At 41.8% G+C, this 18,451-nt stretch overlaps 1 protein-coding gene across 2 annotated transcripts in view; it reads right to left on the reverse strand.

Moving 5' to 3' along the window:
- Positions 1–13,881, reverse strand: part of top3b (DNA topoisomerase III beta) — a 78,073-nt gene extending 64,192 nt beyond the window's left edge. For both annotated transcript variants that reach the window (XM_088000187.1, XM_043716084.2), the window contains exons 1-4: positions 13,748–13,881; positions 4,007–4,138; positions 3,476–3,582; positions 2,839–2,913 (exon numbers count right to left, since the gene is read on the reverse strand). In XM_088000187.1, the coding sequence (XP_087856313.1) occupies positions 2,839–2,913; positions 3,476–3,582; positions 4,007–4,138; positions 13,748–13,817 (384 nt within the window). In that variant the 5' untranslated portion in view covers positions 13,818–13,881. The remainder of the gene's footprint in view (positions 1–2,838; positions 2,914–3,475; positions 3,583–4,006; positions 4,139–13,747) is intronic.
- Positions 13,882–18,451: the final 4,570 nt, after the last annotated feature.

Consider the following 18,451-nt stretch of genomic DNA (forward strand, 5'->3'; position numbering starts at 1 on the left):
GGAACCAGAGTTTCTGAGCTTCCAGGACTTTTGTGCTAGAAAGTTCATTGTTGCGAAATGTCTCATACTGTCAGCTTATAGTTACAGGAATCATGCTTAATGTGCCCGCTTTTACCTCATATTTTGTGCCAGTCATTGCCACAATGGATCAATTCCAATCTATACCAGGATCTATTCAATGTAATACAACAATAGCAAGTGCCATAATTTCCTTAACATTAATCAGAGCCAGCGCGTGTTCAGAGGTTTCAAATTACGAGGACAGCAGCAGAAGGGTGCTTTTGGAAATGGAGGGATATGACCAGTGGTATTCCTGGGACCTCTGCTGTTCGCATTCTACACAAATGATTTGGAGGAAAACCTAGCTGGTTTCATTAATAAGTTTGGAGATGATACAAAGATTAGTGGAGTTGCAGATAGTGAGGAGGATTATCAGAAGATACAGCAGGATATAGATCAGGTGGAGGCATGGACAGAAAAATGACGGATGGAGTTTAATCCAGACAAATGTGAGGTAATGCATCTTGTAACATCAAGTACAGGTGGAAATTAGACAATGAATGGTAAAACCCTAAGGAGTATTGATATGCAGAAGGATCTGCGTTTATACGTCCACAGATCTCTCAAGGTGGCAGCGCAGGTAGATAAAGTAGTAAAAAAGGCTTTGACATGCTTGCCTTCTTTGGAAGGAGCATTGAATATAAGGATAGACAAGTTATGCTGTAGCTTTATAGAACTTTAGTTGGGCCACACTTGGAATATTGCATACACTTCTGGTCACCACACTACCAGAAGGGTACAGATGCTTTGGAGAGGTATAAAAAGGTTTATTAGGATGTGACTAGTATGGGGGATTTTAGCTATGAAGAAAGATTGGATAGACTGGGTTTGTCTTCAATGGAACGCAGGAGGTTGACAGGTGATCTGATAAAGGTTTATAAAATTACAATTGGCATGGATAGAGTGGAAAGTAGGAGACTTTTTCCCAGGGTGGAAGGGTCAAATTACTAGGGGACACAGGTTTGGGGGTGGGGGAAGAGTTTAAAACAGATGTGCGAGGCAGGTTTTACCACACAAAGGGTGGTTACTACCTGGAACACATTGCCAGAGGAGACAGTGGAAGCAGACACAACAGCAGCATTCAAGAAACTAGAGGACGTAGGTTTTAGTTGAGTGGGCGGCACGGTGGCACAGTGGTTAGCACTGCTGCCTCACAGCGCCAGAGACCCGGGTTCAATTCCCGACTCAGGCGACTGACTGTGTGGAGTTTGCACGTTCTCCCCCGTGGGTTTCCTCCGGGTGCTCCGGTTTCCTCCCACAGTCCAAAGATGTGCAGGTCAGGTGAATTGGCCATGCTAAATTGCCCGTAGTGTTAGGTAAGGGGTAAATGTAGGGGTATGGGTGGGTTGCGCTTTGGCGGGTCGGTGTGGACTTGTTGGGCCGAAAGGCCTGTTTCCACACTGTAATGTAATGTAACGTAATCTAATCTAAAAGCACCTAGATGAATACATGAATAGAAAGGGAATAGAGGGATACAGATCGCGTAAATAAAGGCAAGTTCAGAATGGAAGGGCAAAACGTGGTGACGCAGGTTTAGAGAGCTGAAAAGCCTTTTCCTGTGCTAAACTATTCTTTGTTCTAAACATTCCAGGTTTCAGGCACAACTATCATATTTGAATAATATGAGCAAATAGAAAGAATCAGACTTTACAGGTCTGTATGGCTGATTGCAGTGCCATGCTATGACAACAAGCATTTATGCAACTACCACGATAGAAGGCAAGTATAGACAGAACCTCAGCAAGTCTGGCAGCATCTATGGAGAGAAAACAGAATTAACGTTTTGAGTTCTGAGACCCTTCTGTGCACTGAAGGAACGTTTCTGGTTCTGATCAGTATTGATAAAGGCATTGACATTATAACTCAAAGTCTAAAGAGTTTAAAGTCTATAGAATAATGTTGCATTCCTGCATCAAGAATTACAAGGTATTAGTGAAGTCAAAATTATATAGGTTCTCAGCACATACCTTTACTAAAATCAAGACCATCATCAATTTTCAAAATTTTAATGTGATTTTGCACATTCAAATCAAAGCAGTAACTGCCCTAAATTATGTACTGGTGTGGACAAACTTCAGCTATTTATCACTACGCTTTCAAAAGGATGACATTTCAAATTTAGAATAGACAAATGTAATGGAAGAATCTCCCATCGCTCACCTAACAACAATTTGCATTAATATAGTACTTTAAATGCAATAATACATCTGAAAGTGCTTCAGAGATCAATATTAAATGAACCTAATAAGGGTATACGTCAAATGAAGTTTGTTTAAAAAGGTATATTTTAAGAAATATCTTGAAGAAGGGAAGTAGAGATAGAGTACAGGGAACTTGGAGCCGAGGCAACTGATAACGCAGCTATGAGTGGTGGCGTATTTATAATTTGGAATGCACAAGTAGGCAAAATTAGAGGAATTAGATATCTCAGAGGTTTGCAGGGCTCCACGAGATGACTAAGTTATGGAGAGATAAGGCCATGGAGGGTTCTGAACGTTAATAAAGAATCTCACAAAAACACTTTTCCAGAGTTTGCTATTTTTCTTAAGCTACTCAATTATTGAATGCTCTCACCTAAACGACACTATGGGACAAGATTCATCCTGTAATGAGTAATGGATGTAATTTGCTATCTTTGTCCAATTCTCACTTTTAGTTCCAAGTTAAAAGCTTCTGTTTTGAACTTAGATGTTGATTATCTAGAGCTTAGAAATACTAGGAAAATGACATAGCAATAGAACTTGATTATATAGAGCCCCAGGACAAAAACCACCTTACCTCAAAGCAGATGTTTTCACCTTCCTTGTCACAATCCAGCCACAGCACAATGTAGTCAATGCCTCGCCCTTCTACCTGCTCAAAACACACAAATTTATGAAGGAATGTCATTAAGCGCTCAAAACATCTCAGCAATATTTGATTAATGTTGAATTAAAGCAAAATCCTACAGATTCTTGAAACATGAAAAGAAACTGAAACTGTTAGTGAAACTCAGCAAATTGAACCTTATTAATTATATCTGATTTGAAACTTTGAAGCTGTTTTTCTATCCATATATACTGCCAAACCTGCCGCACTGTTTTTCTATGTGATGTATATTATTTGACACAACATTATCATTATTTAAGTGAACTTTGCCAAAAATCACAGTTCTGTAATGCTTCAATAAATGGTAACAACTAATTAGTACAGTGAGTGACCCCATCATACTGAATAAGTAGCAACTCCATAATTAATCAGTAAACAAACTTACATACAGCTTCATAGTAAGTAACCAGAACCTATTAAAAATTAATCACAGTTATGCGCACTCCAGTATACTACTTACCCATACTTAATCAATTGAGCTTGGAGGTGGAATATACAATGCCAGTAAGAATATGACCACTTTGCCTGAGGGTCTCAATTTTCGTACCTGTAAGAACTTCACCATGTTGAGTTTGGGGTTAGCTTCTTTCTTTTCCGTTGGAGCTTTGCTGAAAAGCTCTGCTGGATCAACTTTATCCCAGTTGTTATATTTACCTGAAAATAAACGTGAAGACATAGTCTAGATTGCTTCATCATAACAATTAATGTCAAATACTCCGACTATCACAGAACACTGAACACAAGGATGGCAATAAAACAAGAAAAGCCATCCATGTTATCCAAGTCCAGGTCCAGAACCAATCTAAGAGCTTTCCACTTTAATGAGTGATAAGACTTTCATTATGGATGTGGACCAATGATGAAGCTATGAAGGAATTGCGAACAATCACATTCTCAAAATGTATGATTTTAAAACAAAAGCAGATAGAGGAATATTCATTTCTGGAATGTACTTGTAAGCTAATTACTTATTGTACTGGAGTACTCAATATTCCAAAATATTAAACAAGAAATTTTCATTCTCTTTTATTCCCCCTCTTCCCCCACAAATAGAGAGCCACAACAAGATCCATATTACCGATGAAATCCAAGGTCATCACATGGCCACAGACAGATGTCACCTTGAATCGAACATTCTGCCCCAGAAAAGTTCCAGTGTACTCATGTACTGAGCATACGCCATTTAACCCTTTCCGGGAGTTGAAGTTACCTGTATTAAAGGTAAATGAAAATAAAGCTCAATGAATAGCGAATTTCAGAGCCGCTGAGGCCAAATACAGACTTCACACATCCACTGTCAGTCAGCTTTTCAAATTTTGCTTTCAAATCCAATCATTCAACACTTTTTTTCAGGACTGTTTCAGTGTGAAACCCACTCCAAAGCGTGAAGTGCTTTGGAGTGCTTATGGATTGCTCCCGCGTCGACAAGAGGCAAAAGCCTTAGCCATGATACACCTGCGGAGCAGGTGCAACTTGAAGCCAGTGCTCCTAGCCCAGATATAGGTACACTATCACTGCATCATGTGTTTTCCTCACAGCCAGGAAAGATATTTTCTAACCAACCTGTTCAGAGATGTTATTAGGCACTCTGGAGCAATTGGGACTTTAACCCAGGTCAACTGACTCAGAGATATGGTCACTACACTGTGCCACAATAGCCTTAATAGCCAGGAAGGAATTAAGTAGCTTGAATAAGGTCTAACTTATGGAAACATCAATAATGTCCATTGAAATCTTAAGCCTTATAGCTTTTATCCCTATACATACCCACTGCTAAACAACCACATCCCCCTACGCTCCCGGATTAACGAATTCAACACGCGGCGAGACATCGCGCATTTCTTCCGTCGCCTTCGCCTCCGCGCCTACTTCTTCAACCAGGACTCCCGCCCACTCTCTGACGACCCCTTCTCCCACCTCCAACACACCCCATCCACCTGCACACCCCGTGCTGGCCTCTTACCCGCCCTCGATCTCTTCATAGCCAACTGCCGCCACGACATTGACCGCCTCAACCTGTCCACCCCTCTCACCCACTCCAACCTCTCACCCTCGCAACGTGCAGCCCTCCACTCCCTCCGCTCCAACTCCAACCTCACCATCAAACCAGCAGACAAGGGAGGCGCAGTGGTAGTTTGGCGCACTGATCTTTATATTGCTGAGGCTAAACACCAGCTCGTGGACATCTCCTCCTACTGCCCCCTTGACCATGATCCCACCTCCCACCACCAAACCATCATCTCCCAGACCATCCATAACCTCATCACCTCAGGGGATCTCCCATCCACCGCCTCAAACCTCATAGTCCCACAACCCCGCACTGCCCGTTTCTACCTCCTGCCCAAAATCCACAAGCCTGACTGCCCCGGCCGATCCATTGTTTCAGCCTGCTCCTGCCCCACGAACTCATTTCTGCATACCTTGACACGGTCCTGTCCCCCTTATTCCAAGAACTCCCCACCTACGTTCGGACACCACCCATGCCCTCCACCTCCTCCATGATTTTCGCTTCCCCGGCCCCCAACGCCTTATCTTCACCATGGACATCCAGTCCTTATACACCTCCATCCCCCCATCACGAAGGACTCAAAGCCCTCCGCTTCTTCCTTTCCCGCCGAACCAACCAGTACCCTTCCACTGACACCCTCCTTCGACTGACTGAACTGGTCTTCACTCTGAACAACTTCTCTTTCCAATCCTCCCACTTCCTCCAAACCAAAGGAGTAGCCATGGGCACCCGCATGGGCCCCAGCTATGCCTGCCTCTTCGTTGGATATGTGGAACAGTCCATCTTCCGCAGCTACACTGGCACCACCCCCCACCTTTTCCTCCGCTACATCGATGACTGTATCGGCGTTACTTCGTGCTCCCACGAGGAGGTTGAACAGTTCATCCACTTTACTAACACCTTCCACCCCGACCTCAAATTTACCTGGACCGTCTCAGACTCCTCCCTCCCCTTCCTAGACCTCTCCATTTCTATCTCGGACGACCGACTCAACACGGACGTTTACTATAAACCGACTGACTCCCACAGCTACCTAGATTACACCTCCTCCCACCCTGCCCCCCTGTAAAAGCACCATCCCATATTCCCAATTCCTTCGTCTTCGCCGCATCTGCTCCCAGGCGGACCAATTCCAAAACCAAACAACCCAGATGGCCTTCTTCTTCAAAGATCGCAATTTCCCCCCAGACGTGATCGACCATGCTCTCCACCGCATCTCCTCCACTTCCCACTCCTCTGCCCTTGAAGCCCGCCCCTCCAATCGCCACCAGGACAGAACCCCACTGGTCCTCACCTACCACCCCACCAACCTCCAGATACATCATATCATCCATCGTCATTTCCACCACCTCCAAACGGACCCCACCACCAGGGATATATTTCCCTCCCCACCCCTATCAGCATTCCGGAAAGACCACTCCCTCCGCGACTCCCTCGTCAGATCCACACACCCCCACCAACCCAACCTCCACTCCCAACATCTTCCCCTGCAACCGCAAGAAATGCAAAACTTACACCTACACCTCCCCCTCACTTCCTTCCAAGGCCCCAAGGGATCCTTCCATATCCGTCAGAAATTCACCTGCACCTCCACACACATCATTTACTGCATCCGCTGCACTCGATGTGGTCTCCTATACATTGGGGAGACAGGCCGCCTACTTGCGGAACGTTTCAGAGAACACCTCTGGGACACCCGCACCAACCAACCCAACCGCCCCGTGGCTGAACACTTTAACTCCCCCAAGGACATGCAGGTCCTTGGCCTCCTCCACCACCAGACCATGGCAACACGACGCCTGGAGGAAGAGCGCCTCATCTTCCACTTAGGAACCCTCCAACCACAAGGGGTGAATGCAGATTTCTCCAGCTTTCAGACTCAGCACCGCCTTCTTGACCTGCAATCTTCTTCCCGACCTCTCCGCTCCCCACCCCCTCTCCGGCCTATCACCCTCACCTTAACCTCCTTCCACCTATTGTATTCCCAACGCCCCTCCCCCAAGTCCCTCCTCCCTACCTTTTATCTTAGCCTGCTTGGCACACCCTCCACATTCCTGAAGAAGGGCTTATGCCCAAAACGTCGATTCTCCTGTTCTTTTGATGCTGCCTGACCTGCTGCGCTTTTCCAGCAACACATTTTTAAACTCTGATCTCCAGCATCTGCAGTCCTCACTTTCTCCTAGCTAAACAACCTCAGCATCAATAAAACTTCTGCACTTCCTAGGGAGCAAAGCATTCTTTTCCCTTCTATTCAATTTTCAGAAATGAATGGGAGATGAAAAATTAATTTAATATTTCACATGACAAACCTTTTCATTTGCAATCTCACCTGACAGATGCAAAGCACCATAACCACCTCTGCACTTAAGGAAGCCTTAGCTGTAGTCCCAAAAGCTCATTGGGATTAAAGAGCATCCAACAACTATAATGAATTACAACTGAGATTATTCAAGAGACATAGATGATCTAAATAGTGTACATAGTAACTAAAATAGAGCCGGAGATGTGTTGCTGGAAAAGCGCAGCAGGTCAGGCAGCATCCAGGGAACAGGAGAATCGACGTTTCGGGCATAAGCCCTTCTTCAGGAGGGCTTATGCCCGAAACGTCGATTCTCCTGTTCCCTGAATGCTGCCTGACCTGCTGCGCTTTTCCAGCAACACATCTCCGGCTCTGATCTCCAGCATCTGCAGACCTCACTTTCTCCTCATAGTAACTAAAATATACTTACGTAAATGAGAAATGAGCCATTCAACAATTTAATATGTAGGCGAAATTTCTTATATAAAAACACGAAGAACAAACAGCACTTTCAGTAGAATCTTTTGCAAATCCACAGTATTCTCTGGTACCTGCAGAGTCTATACTATGAGGATAACCATGTCTTTCTTCAAGGTAAGAATTTTCTATTATCAGGGTGATTTCTATATATACTCATAACATGTTACAAGGAGGAGTCCATTTAGTCTATCATGCCTATGCCAGATCTGAGTTTTAATCATATGTATTGTCAAGATTATAAAATGACTTTATATATCACTGTACTGCTACTGAAGAACGAGACAATGTCACTGGATTAGTAATTCAGAGACCTAGGTAAATGTGACTTAACAAGGAATAGCAAAAACAATAGGAAATGAGGAAATAACTTTGATAATGGATTGGATAAATGATCTAGTAGATTTATTTAAAATGTTTGGCTGTACTTCTGAGATTGTCAGATTTTTAATCTGGAAGGAAATCAAAAGTCATGGGGGATAAGGCAGCGGAGTTAATGATTATCAGATCAGCCATGATCTAATTGACTAGTGGTGCAGATACGATTGGCTGAATGGCCTGCTTCTGCTTCCATATTTTTTAGTTTTATAGTTTACCTGATGGGATGATAAGATGTTGGGTGAAGTAAGGGATAAGGCTGCAGAGTGACTAGCCATAATCTCCCAACCTAAACTTCAAAAGGACTCACATGGCTGGTGGACGGGCTGAGACATTGTAGATGAAGCTTAATGGAGAGAAGTGTGAAGTGAGACATATTGGTAGGAAAACTGAGGAAAGGTAATATAGACTAAAGAGCATAACTCTTAAGAGGTACAGGAACAAGAACACATGGCACTATCCGTGCACAAATTGTTACAGGTGACAGACAGAGTGAAAAAGTGGATAAAAGACTCAATAAGATTCTAGGTTTGTTAGAAAATAAAGCAAAGGAGCCCTGATAAACTTTTATAAGATGCCAGTTTGGTGTCAATGGGCATATCGTGCCCATTTCTGGGCATCATACTTTAGAAAGCGTGCAAAGACTTAAGAGACTACAGAAAGTATTTACAAGAATGAAATTCTTATCTCTGGAACCAATTATGAGAATGGATTGAAGAAACTAAGGTTTCAGAAGCTGCTTCCTCTTCCCCTTCCACTGTCTAAAATATACTTCCACTTCTACTTCTGTTCAGTTCTGATGAAAGACCACTGACCTGAAACTTTAATTATGTTTTTCTCTGAAGATGCTGCTTGACCTGCTAAGCTTTTAAGGACTTTTTGGTCTTATTTCAGATTTCTAGAATCGCATTATTTTTCTTTTGAAAAAATGGAGATTTTTCTCCTTTAAGAGTAGAATGTTGAGCATAGATTTGATAGAGATGTTCGCAATCATGAATAGAGAGAAACTATTCTACTTGGTGAAGGGGTCAAAAACCAAAGGAAACAGACTGAATATGATTGGTAAAAGAATCAAAGATGATATGGAGATATTTTCTTATGCAGTCTGTAGAGTTGTAGAGATGTACAGCACGGAAACAGACCCTTTGGTCCAAATTGTCCATGCTGACCACGTATCCCAACCTAATCTAGTCCCACTTGCCAGCACCCATACCTTCAACCCTTCCTATTCATATACCCATCCAGATGCCTTTTAAATGTTGTAATTGTACCAGCCTCCACCATTTCCTCTGGCAGCTCATTCCATACACGTACCACCCTCTGCGTGAAAAAGTTGCCCCTTTGGTCTCTTTTATATCTTTCCCCTCTCACCCTAAACCTATGCCCTCTAGTACTGGACTCTCCCACCTCAGGGAAAAGATTTTGTCTATTTACTCTATCCGTGCTCTTCTGATTTTATAAACCTCTATGAGGTCACCCCTCAGTCTCCAATGCTCCAGGGAAATCAGCCCCAGCCTATTCAACTTCTCCCAATAGCTCAAATCCTCCAACCCTGGCAACATTCTTGTCAATCTTCTCTGAATCCTTTCAAGTTTCACAACATCCTTTCGCTAGGAAGGAGACCAGAATTGCACACAATATTCCAAAAGTGGCCGAACCAACGTCCTGCACAGCCTGTAGTAAAGATCTGGAATGACATTCTGAGAGGGTGATGAAGGCAGATTTAATTTGATAAGCATATGAAGGTAAAATAAAATGAAGGGACACAGGAAAAGAGTGGAGGTAGTGGAACCGAGCAGCAAACCATGATTTGACAGAAAACAAAAATAAGCAAACACTTGCCATTTGGGATAACCATGAATGCACCAATACTGCAGCTACAACTGCCTTAAATTTAGTCTCATATTATTTTAAGTGTGCACATTTCCCAGGTTTTCATTTAACAGGTTCACAGAAGTAAATTTTAACAACTAATTCTTTTCCAAGTGAAGCTGTTTACACTCATCCAACCACACTGATTAACCACATTGTCCTAATGCCTTCTTTATTATTAGATTAGGTTAGATTAGATTACAGTGTGGAAACAGGCCCTTCGGCCCAACAAGTCCACACCGCCTCGCCGAAGCGCAACCCACCCATACCCCTGCATTTACCCCTTACCTAACACTACGGGCAATTTAGCATGGCCAATTCACCTGACCTGCACATCTTTATGTTTCAAAGTTTATCATTTTTCCATTTTCAGTCACTTGATTGAGAATTTTTAATAATTGTTCACCTTTGATTGTACTTAGCTGATTTGCCCGTACACATTTTACCCAAAACTCTTATGTTTATCCTCTCAGATGAAATTTGCAGAATACAGCTATATGGATGAATCATACTGTACGAATACTAAACATTCTATTCATCCAACACGAGAGCTTCAAATCCCAGCTTCAAAATACCTAGCAGGTCCTATTTGACCTCGGTTTCACCACAGTTGAAACCTGCGTCCACACTTGTCGTCTCTAGTCCAGAGTCAGTAGAGGTTCCAAGAATAACACTTCCAAGGTTCAACTGCTGATATCCTGCCCCTCAACAAGTCTCACTGTTTAACATTTATTCACAAAATTGCTCATCTCTAATTGCCTAGAGGTCACATTGCCATGAGTTTAGAATCACATGTAGGCCAGACCAAGTAAGTAGATATCCTTCCATAAACACATTAGTGAGTCAGATGGATTTTTACAATAATCAATAGTGGTTACGTGGTTGACCTTAGGCTAGTTTTAATTCCAGATATTTTTCACTTGCGTTAAACTTAATTAACTGCCATGGTGAGATTCAAGCCCATGTCTCTAGAACATTAGCCTGGAGTTCTGTATAAGTAATCCAGTTATATTACCACTGTCCTTGCACTTATTGCCACATTTATTGAACTGTTTCTATTTTTAAAACTGATGTTAAAATCTTCCATCTCAAAATCCTTCCACAGTACCAACCAGCCCTCTATTCTCTCCCTCAGCTTTCAATTCTCCGACTCCAGCTTTTTGTCCCTACCTTTGTCCCACAATATGTCCTAGAGACCTCCAACCATTTTGGCCATCCCAGTTGAAAATAGCCTCACCTCTTCACCTTCTCCTTTCTAAAAACTACCTTTGCTAACTTCCCATGTATGGCTCAGCATATGCCTTTATTCTCCAATAACATCTAGGTTATAAAGTCCTTAAGACCATAGCCGAGTCCCCATAAATGCATGAATCCCACACACTCCTCCCCAAGAAAAATGTTGGTCTTGAGAAGATAATAGTGAACCACCTTCTTGAAACTCTGTAGGTACACTCCCAGTGCTGTGAAGGAGCAGAATCCAAGATTTTGACCTACCATCAGAGAATTGCTGTACAGTTCAAGTCTAGATGGTGTATGACCTGAGGGGAACTTGCTGGTGGTGGTAGTTTCATGTATCTGCTACTCTTGTTCTTTTAGGTGTTGTGGGCACTAGTTCCAAAATTGTTGTTGAAAGAATCTTGGTCAGTTGTTGTATTGGATCTTTCAAATGGGACACACCGTGTTACTGTGTGCCAGTGGTGATAAAATTGAATTTGAGATAATCTTACCATGCCACAGGGCTTCCCTCTCTCATTAACGAGACATGACCTGGTGATGATTTACCCTGAGGGTCACCACGCCCCAAAGGGAGAGGTTGAGAAGGAGAGTTCTTCATGGTAACCTCAGCCAGTGTGGCAACTGAACCAAGTTGTTGGCATTATTCTGCATTGCAAGCCAACTGAACTAACCGTCCAGCAGTGGTGGCTGGTGTGAGGCTGACGGGAGGCGGGATGGGCTTCAGGAGTAAGAAAGTAAATTACTCATCACAGATAACCAACCTCTGATCCGCTACCGTAGCCAAAGTATTTATAGAGCTTAATTATATAGTTATGTTTCTGGTCAACATTGATCATAGGGAATTCAGTTATGGCAACGCTGAGGAACACCCTCCAAGAGATTATTAGATTTTTTTTTCATGCTGGACAGATCTCTTATTTTCAATATTTTGGCATCAACTATTCCCTGTGGTAATGGATTCCACAGGCTCACCACTTTTTAGGTGAAGAAATATCTCATCTCCATCTTAAATGTTCTACTCTGAATTCTCAGACTGTGACCCCTGGTTCTTGACACACCCACCAATGGGAACATCCTCCCTGCATCTACCCTGTCTAATCCTTTTAGAATTTTATAAGTCTTTATGAGATATCACCTCATTTGTCTGAACTCCAGCAAAAATAATCCTAACCTAGTCAATCTCTCCTCATATGTCAATCCCACCATTCCAGGAGTCAGCCTGGTAAACCTTCGCTGCACTCCCTCGAGAGCAAGAAAATCCTTCCTCAGAAAAGAAACCAAAACTACACAATATTCTAGGTGTGGCCTCACCAAGGCCCTGTATTACTGCAACAACACATACCTGCTCCTGTACTCAAAACGTCTTGCAATGAAGGCAAACTTACCATTTGCCTTCTTTACCATCTGCTGGACCTGAAGGTAAACCAATGTTTACCTTCAGCGACTGGTGCACATGGACACCCAGGTGCCACTGCACACTCTCCTCTCCCAATTTACAATCACTCAGGTAGTAATCTGCCTTCTTGTTTTTGCTTTCAAAGTGAATAACCTCACATTTATCCAAGTTATACTGCATCTGTCATTGAATTGCCCAGTGACCCAAACTATCCAGATCATGCTGAAGGATCCTTGTCACAGTTCACCCTCCTGCCCGATTTGGTATCATCTGCAAACTTTGAGATGTTACATTTTGTTCCCTTATCCAAATCATTAACATATATTGTGAATAGCTGAGGTCCCAGTACCAATGCCTCTGGCAACCCACTAGTTACTGCCTGCCAATTTGAAAAGGATCCACTAAATCCTACTCTTTGTTTCTTCTCTGTTAACCAGTTTTCTATCCTTCTCAATACACTTCCCCCAATCCCATGCACTTTAATCATACACAATAATCCCCCATGCGGGACTTTGTCAAACATCTTGTCAACTCTATTATATACATCTTCATAGAATTCCTGTACTTCATGTACTTATCTAAATATCTTTTAAATGCTGCAACTGTGTCCACATCCACTACTTCTTCTGGAAGCTTATTGCCCCTTGTGACTTTTTTAAAATCTTTCTCCTCTCACTTTAAAAATATGCCTTCAGCCTTGAAATTCCACACTCTATGGAAAAGATAGCTGCTATTCACCTTATTCTATACCCCTCATGATTTTGTAAATCTCTATAAAGTCACCCCTTCTAAAATAGGACACGTGAAATTTAGAAAAATTCGCTCAAGTCTCAGAACCAAAACGCATCCTCGATAATCAAAGATAGATTTGAATCATCTCAAATGTTGTGCCTGAGTTGTAAACGCCACAATCAGACTACACTAATATAGGGTACAAATTTTACAAAGTGAACAGATGGTTTCCAACGCGCTTTAATGTGCTATCATGGTACATCAAACTACTTGAGAAATAAAAGGAAATCGCCAGCTTCACACTCGCAAATAGCCACCGAAGCTGTGCCACAACTGGCCTCGGATCTGCCGCGAAAAAGCTGAGCTCGTAGGAACGAGCCCACACATTCATACGGATTACTGCCGGTCCGGGATCACTTACCCCGCGACAGGATCTTGGCGATGGATTGAGCCAGAGACGGTTTCTCAGCCACCATCATCACCGTCTTCATGATGCCGGCCTCACTCAGCACAGCCACTTCGCTCAGGCCGTCGGCATGACATCCACACACGAGCCTTCCGGCGCTCCTGACTAGACTTCCGGTTCCGGCCGGTTTCCATGGTGACCGCGGGCTCTGGCAGGTGATAGATTGCCTCTGCTCATTGCTGAGGGGGGCACTGGAAGCTGCGACCAAACCGAGGAACTCTTCCAAAGAACAAAAACGTAAATCATTTACTACATATTTTGACAATCGGTGAAACTGATGTCTTATCACTTTTTTAAAAAAATGCTAAAGCCATGTTGTACATTAAAAAAAAATTAGAGCCACTTTATGAAAAGAATGGATCTGAACAAGAGCATTTTGGACAAGCTTCTGCTTTGATTGTTTTGACATCCCAGCAGCCCTATTCTGCCCATTTGTAAATGTGGTTTACAATATTATGATGACAGATAATTTATTTGTATGTCGATAAAGGGTTAAATATTGGCCCTAGCACACATCAGCGAAATTTTCCTTCTGTTATGGACCATTCTAACTTTTATCGTTTTTTAGAACCAATGAAAGGAGCTGCATTCCAGATGCATTCAATTGGTTAATCTACTAGGCTTTAAGTAAACACACTTTATTCTGACACCACAGTTAAAATACAAACAAAAAAGGCATAACTTTAACTCTATTGAGATGCTTAACAAAATTATATATTATTTAACTACTATTCATTAACTGTTCCAATATAGCAGCATCCCATAAACATACCTTTGGCACATGCAAATTCAGCAAAACAATTTTTCCTCAATTGTGATCTCTCATCCAGGAGATGGAACACTGACGGAACGAATCTAGCAGCAGAGAGACAGCTGTATCCATCATCTTGCTGCAAACCCCAGCTTCAACAAAAACTAAAACTCTAGATCTGAGAGAGTCTGGCTCCACCCACTCTTGCTTTTTTGTGTAGTTTAGTTTTAAAAAAAACCTAAAGCTATTTACTCTGCTTTCCATGAAGCAAAGACCTCAGTGCAAGGTTTACAACACCCCTCTTCAAAAGAAACAGGACACAACAATTCTCTCTTAAAGGTACAGTTTATCACACTTTTGTTTTCAAAATTGTGTGGGATCTTTCATATCCAGTTGAACAAGTAGATGGGACACCAATTTAACTTCTCATCCAGAGGACAACACCTTTAACAGTGCAGCACTTCCTTAGTATTGCACCACTGTACCATCTTTGATGGTATTTGCCCAAAGTTGAAGCCTTAGAGTGGGATTGAAACACAGAACCTTGTAATTCAGAGGCCAAGAGAGCTTAACTGAGTCACAGCTGAAAAATAGCATCTCTGATTTACTTCACAATAGGGGAATGTCATTGTCAATTGTATTTTTGAATCTCTGGTGCGTGACTTGGAACACACAATCCCATAGCTCAGAAGCAAGTGTGCAACCCATTAAGCCAATGTACAATTTGTCATTGGCTTTTGTCTTATTATTGCTGTGTTCAATTTAGTGAACACTGAGAGAAAGCAGGACTCCTCACAATATCAGACTATTTCAACAATCAGCACCCATGAGAATGCAGCCATATTGCCACATTTAAAAGTGTTTTCTCTGAGATTAAGACTGTAGATTTTTCTCAAGATCTCCTTTGCTGCTTGATCTGATAACACTTTCAAATGTTCACATACCACATCATCGTTTAAAGTTAACTCAAGTATCCTTAATCACCATTTTAATTGAGATCAGGATGGAACTCAGACATGCCACTCAATGAAAACCAGGGTGTCAACAGTGTCTCTGAATAATACAGAGATACCATCTTTTCCATAAAACACAAAACTGAGACCCCCTTTCAGGTGGCTGCACACAATTGTATAACCAACACTTCAGAGAAGAACAGAAAGTCCTTTCCAGTGTCTTAACACCATACTTCAGGAAGATTGTGAAATAATTGGAGAACTTAAGAACAGGAGTAGACCATTTGAGCATACGCAACCATTCAGTAAGATTATGGTTGATCTGATTATTGGCCTCAATTCCGTTTTCCTGTCTGCAGAAGAGACTTACAACAATTGGTTGTAAGAGTCAGTTGTGTTTATACCAACTCTCCAAATGTGCATCATGACTCCTGCATTTTCCACATACCCTCACACATTTTTTCCATATAAATAATCATCCAATGCCATCTTGAATGCCTCAATTGAACCTGCCTCCAGCCCATCCCAGACTTAAACAATGCATGAGTAATTTTGTTTCACCTTGTATTTGTTTCATTTGCAAATCACTTTAAATCTGGACCCTTTTGCGTTTTTCCTGAGCAGGAACAGTTTATCTCTCTACATTATCCAATCCCCTTGTGATTTTGAAAACTTTCATCAGATGTGCTCTTAGCAGTTTTTTAAATCCAAGCAGAACAGTTCCAATCTCTCCAAATTGTCATAACTGAATTTTTTCATCTCTAGAATCATTCTTGTTAATCTCTTCAGCACTGTCTCAAATGTGTTCACATCCTTCCTATGGTATGGTACCCAGACCTTAATGCAAACTAGTTGAGATTTGACAAGTGACTTATGTAAGTTCGGCATCATCTCCTTGTGCTTTGTGCTCCCTGCCTGTATTAATAAAGCCCAGGATATTGTAAGTTTTATTAACGGGAGGTGATGGCCTGGTGGCTGGACTATTATTCTGGACTATTGATCCAGAGATCCAGATAATGTACTGAGGGACCTGAGTTCAAATCCCACTGTGGCAGATGGTGGAATTTGAATTCAATAAATAAAATCTGGAATTAAAAGTCTAATAATGACCATGAATCAATTGTCAGAAAACCCATCAATGCCTTTAGAGAAGGAAACTGCCATCCTTACCTAGTCTGGCCTACATGTGACTCCAGACTCACAGTAATGTGGTTGACTCTTAAGTGCCCTCTGGGTGATTAAAGAGAGGCAATAAATGCTGCCTAATCAGTGACACCCTTACCCTGTGAATGATATTTTTAAAAACGCGCTCTCCACTTGTCACATATATACCCAGTTCCTTATGCACCTTCACCCCCTTTAGAATTGTACCCCTTACATTATTTTATCTGTTCATATTCTTCCTACAGAGTGTATCACCTCACACTTCCCTGCATTGAACCTCATTTTCCATATATCTGTACACTCCACCACTTGTCTCTGTCCATCTGAAGTTCTACACTGTCCTTCTCAATGTTTACAATGATTCCAAGTTTTGTATGATCTACAAACTTTGAAATTGTCCCCTGCACATCAAAATCTGGATCAATACTATATCATGCATAGTAAAGATCCCAATACTGACTCTTCCTAATGAATCCACTTTTTTTGATATGACTACTAACTCTATTCTGAATAATTGTTTCTAGAACCTTCCCAATAATGAAGTCAAACTGGTTCAAATTCAACTTGGTAAATATTGAGCAGCAATTCAGATGTCACGTGGTCATGAAAGTGGATTTGTGAAATGGACAGCTATCTGATAAGTGTGAAGTGATCCACTGTGGAAGAAACAACATGGAGAGGCAACATAATCAAAATTTTAAGGGTCATGCAAGAGCAGAGTATTCTGGGTTTGTGCATTCACAATTTTTTGAAGATAGTAGAGTAAATTGATAAGCCTGTTCAGAAAGCATTTGGGATACTAAGTAAATATTGATTGTAAAAACCAGGAAGTCTTTACCTTTGCAAACCTCTGGTTCAGCCCCAGTTGGAACTATTGTTACAATTCTGAACACTGGACTTTAGGAAAAATTATATAGTCTTAGTGATGAGGTGGAGGTGCTGGTGTTGGTCTGGGATGGACAAAATAAAAAGTCATGCAACACCAGGTTATAGTCCATCAGGTTTATTTAAAATCACAAAGTTTTGGAGCAACACTCCTTTGTCAGGTACAGTGAGAGAGGCCTCACCGAGACAGGGTTTCTCAGCAGAGAGATCAAAGGATTGTGCAATTGGTGTAATGGAGTGAACAAACCTAAAATGACTGAGGGAGAACTCTTTTTGAAAAGAGATGCAAGTTTCAATTGATTAAGATGCAAATTCAGAATCTGGTTCAAGTCACTGTCCCAAGATAATTATATTGTACAATTCAGTGTCAGACCTGAGAAGGTTGGGAAGTTGGGCAGATCTGATGCACTGGGACGTAGATACATTGGCAGACACAAAGATGTCTTGTAGACACAGAGAATGAGAAATACCAGAATAAATTCAAGGGGATAACATCAAAATGTTAAACAGGAAACACAACTTAAACATCTTCACAGTTTGAGAAACATCAATGACTTGCTGACTTTCCTTAAATATTTAGGTTATTGTCATGAAATTGATTCCAAAGTGTTTCCATTTTATTTATTTTCACTTTTTTCCTCAATGTCTTGAGAACATTGATTAATATGTTTTTGCAAAGTGACTCAGAAGTTTTTCCCTGGTAGGGAAGCACATCACTCATCAGATTACACATTCATAATCGCTCAGTTGGGATGAACTTCAAGCTTGAGTCAGAAGATGTTGACTTCAAATTTTATCCAAGGACCTAAGCACTTAGGGCATGATGCACAGTAGGAGGTGATAGCCTACAGTTGAGATAATAAACTGATATAATGTCTGTCTTTTCTGGCCGTGATGTGTTGGTGG

Source organism: Chiloscyllium plagiosum, unplaced genomic scaffold, assembly GCF_037043375.1.
Source record: "Chiloscyllium plagiosum isolate Xiang-an unplaced genomic scaffold, Cpla_swu_hap1 HiC_scaffold_24, whole genome shotgun sequence".
Lineage (NCBI taxonomy): Eukaryota > Metazoa > Chordata > Chondrichthyes > Orectolobiformes > Hemiscylliidae > Chiloscyllium > Chiloscyllium plagiosum.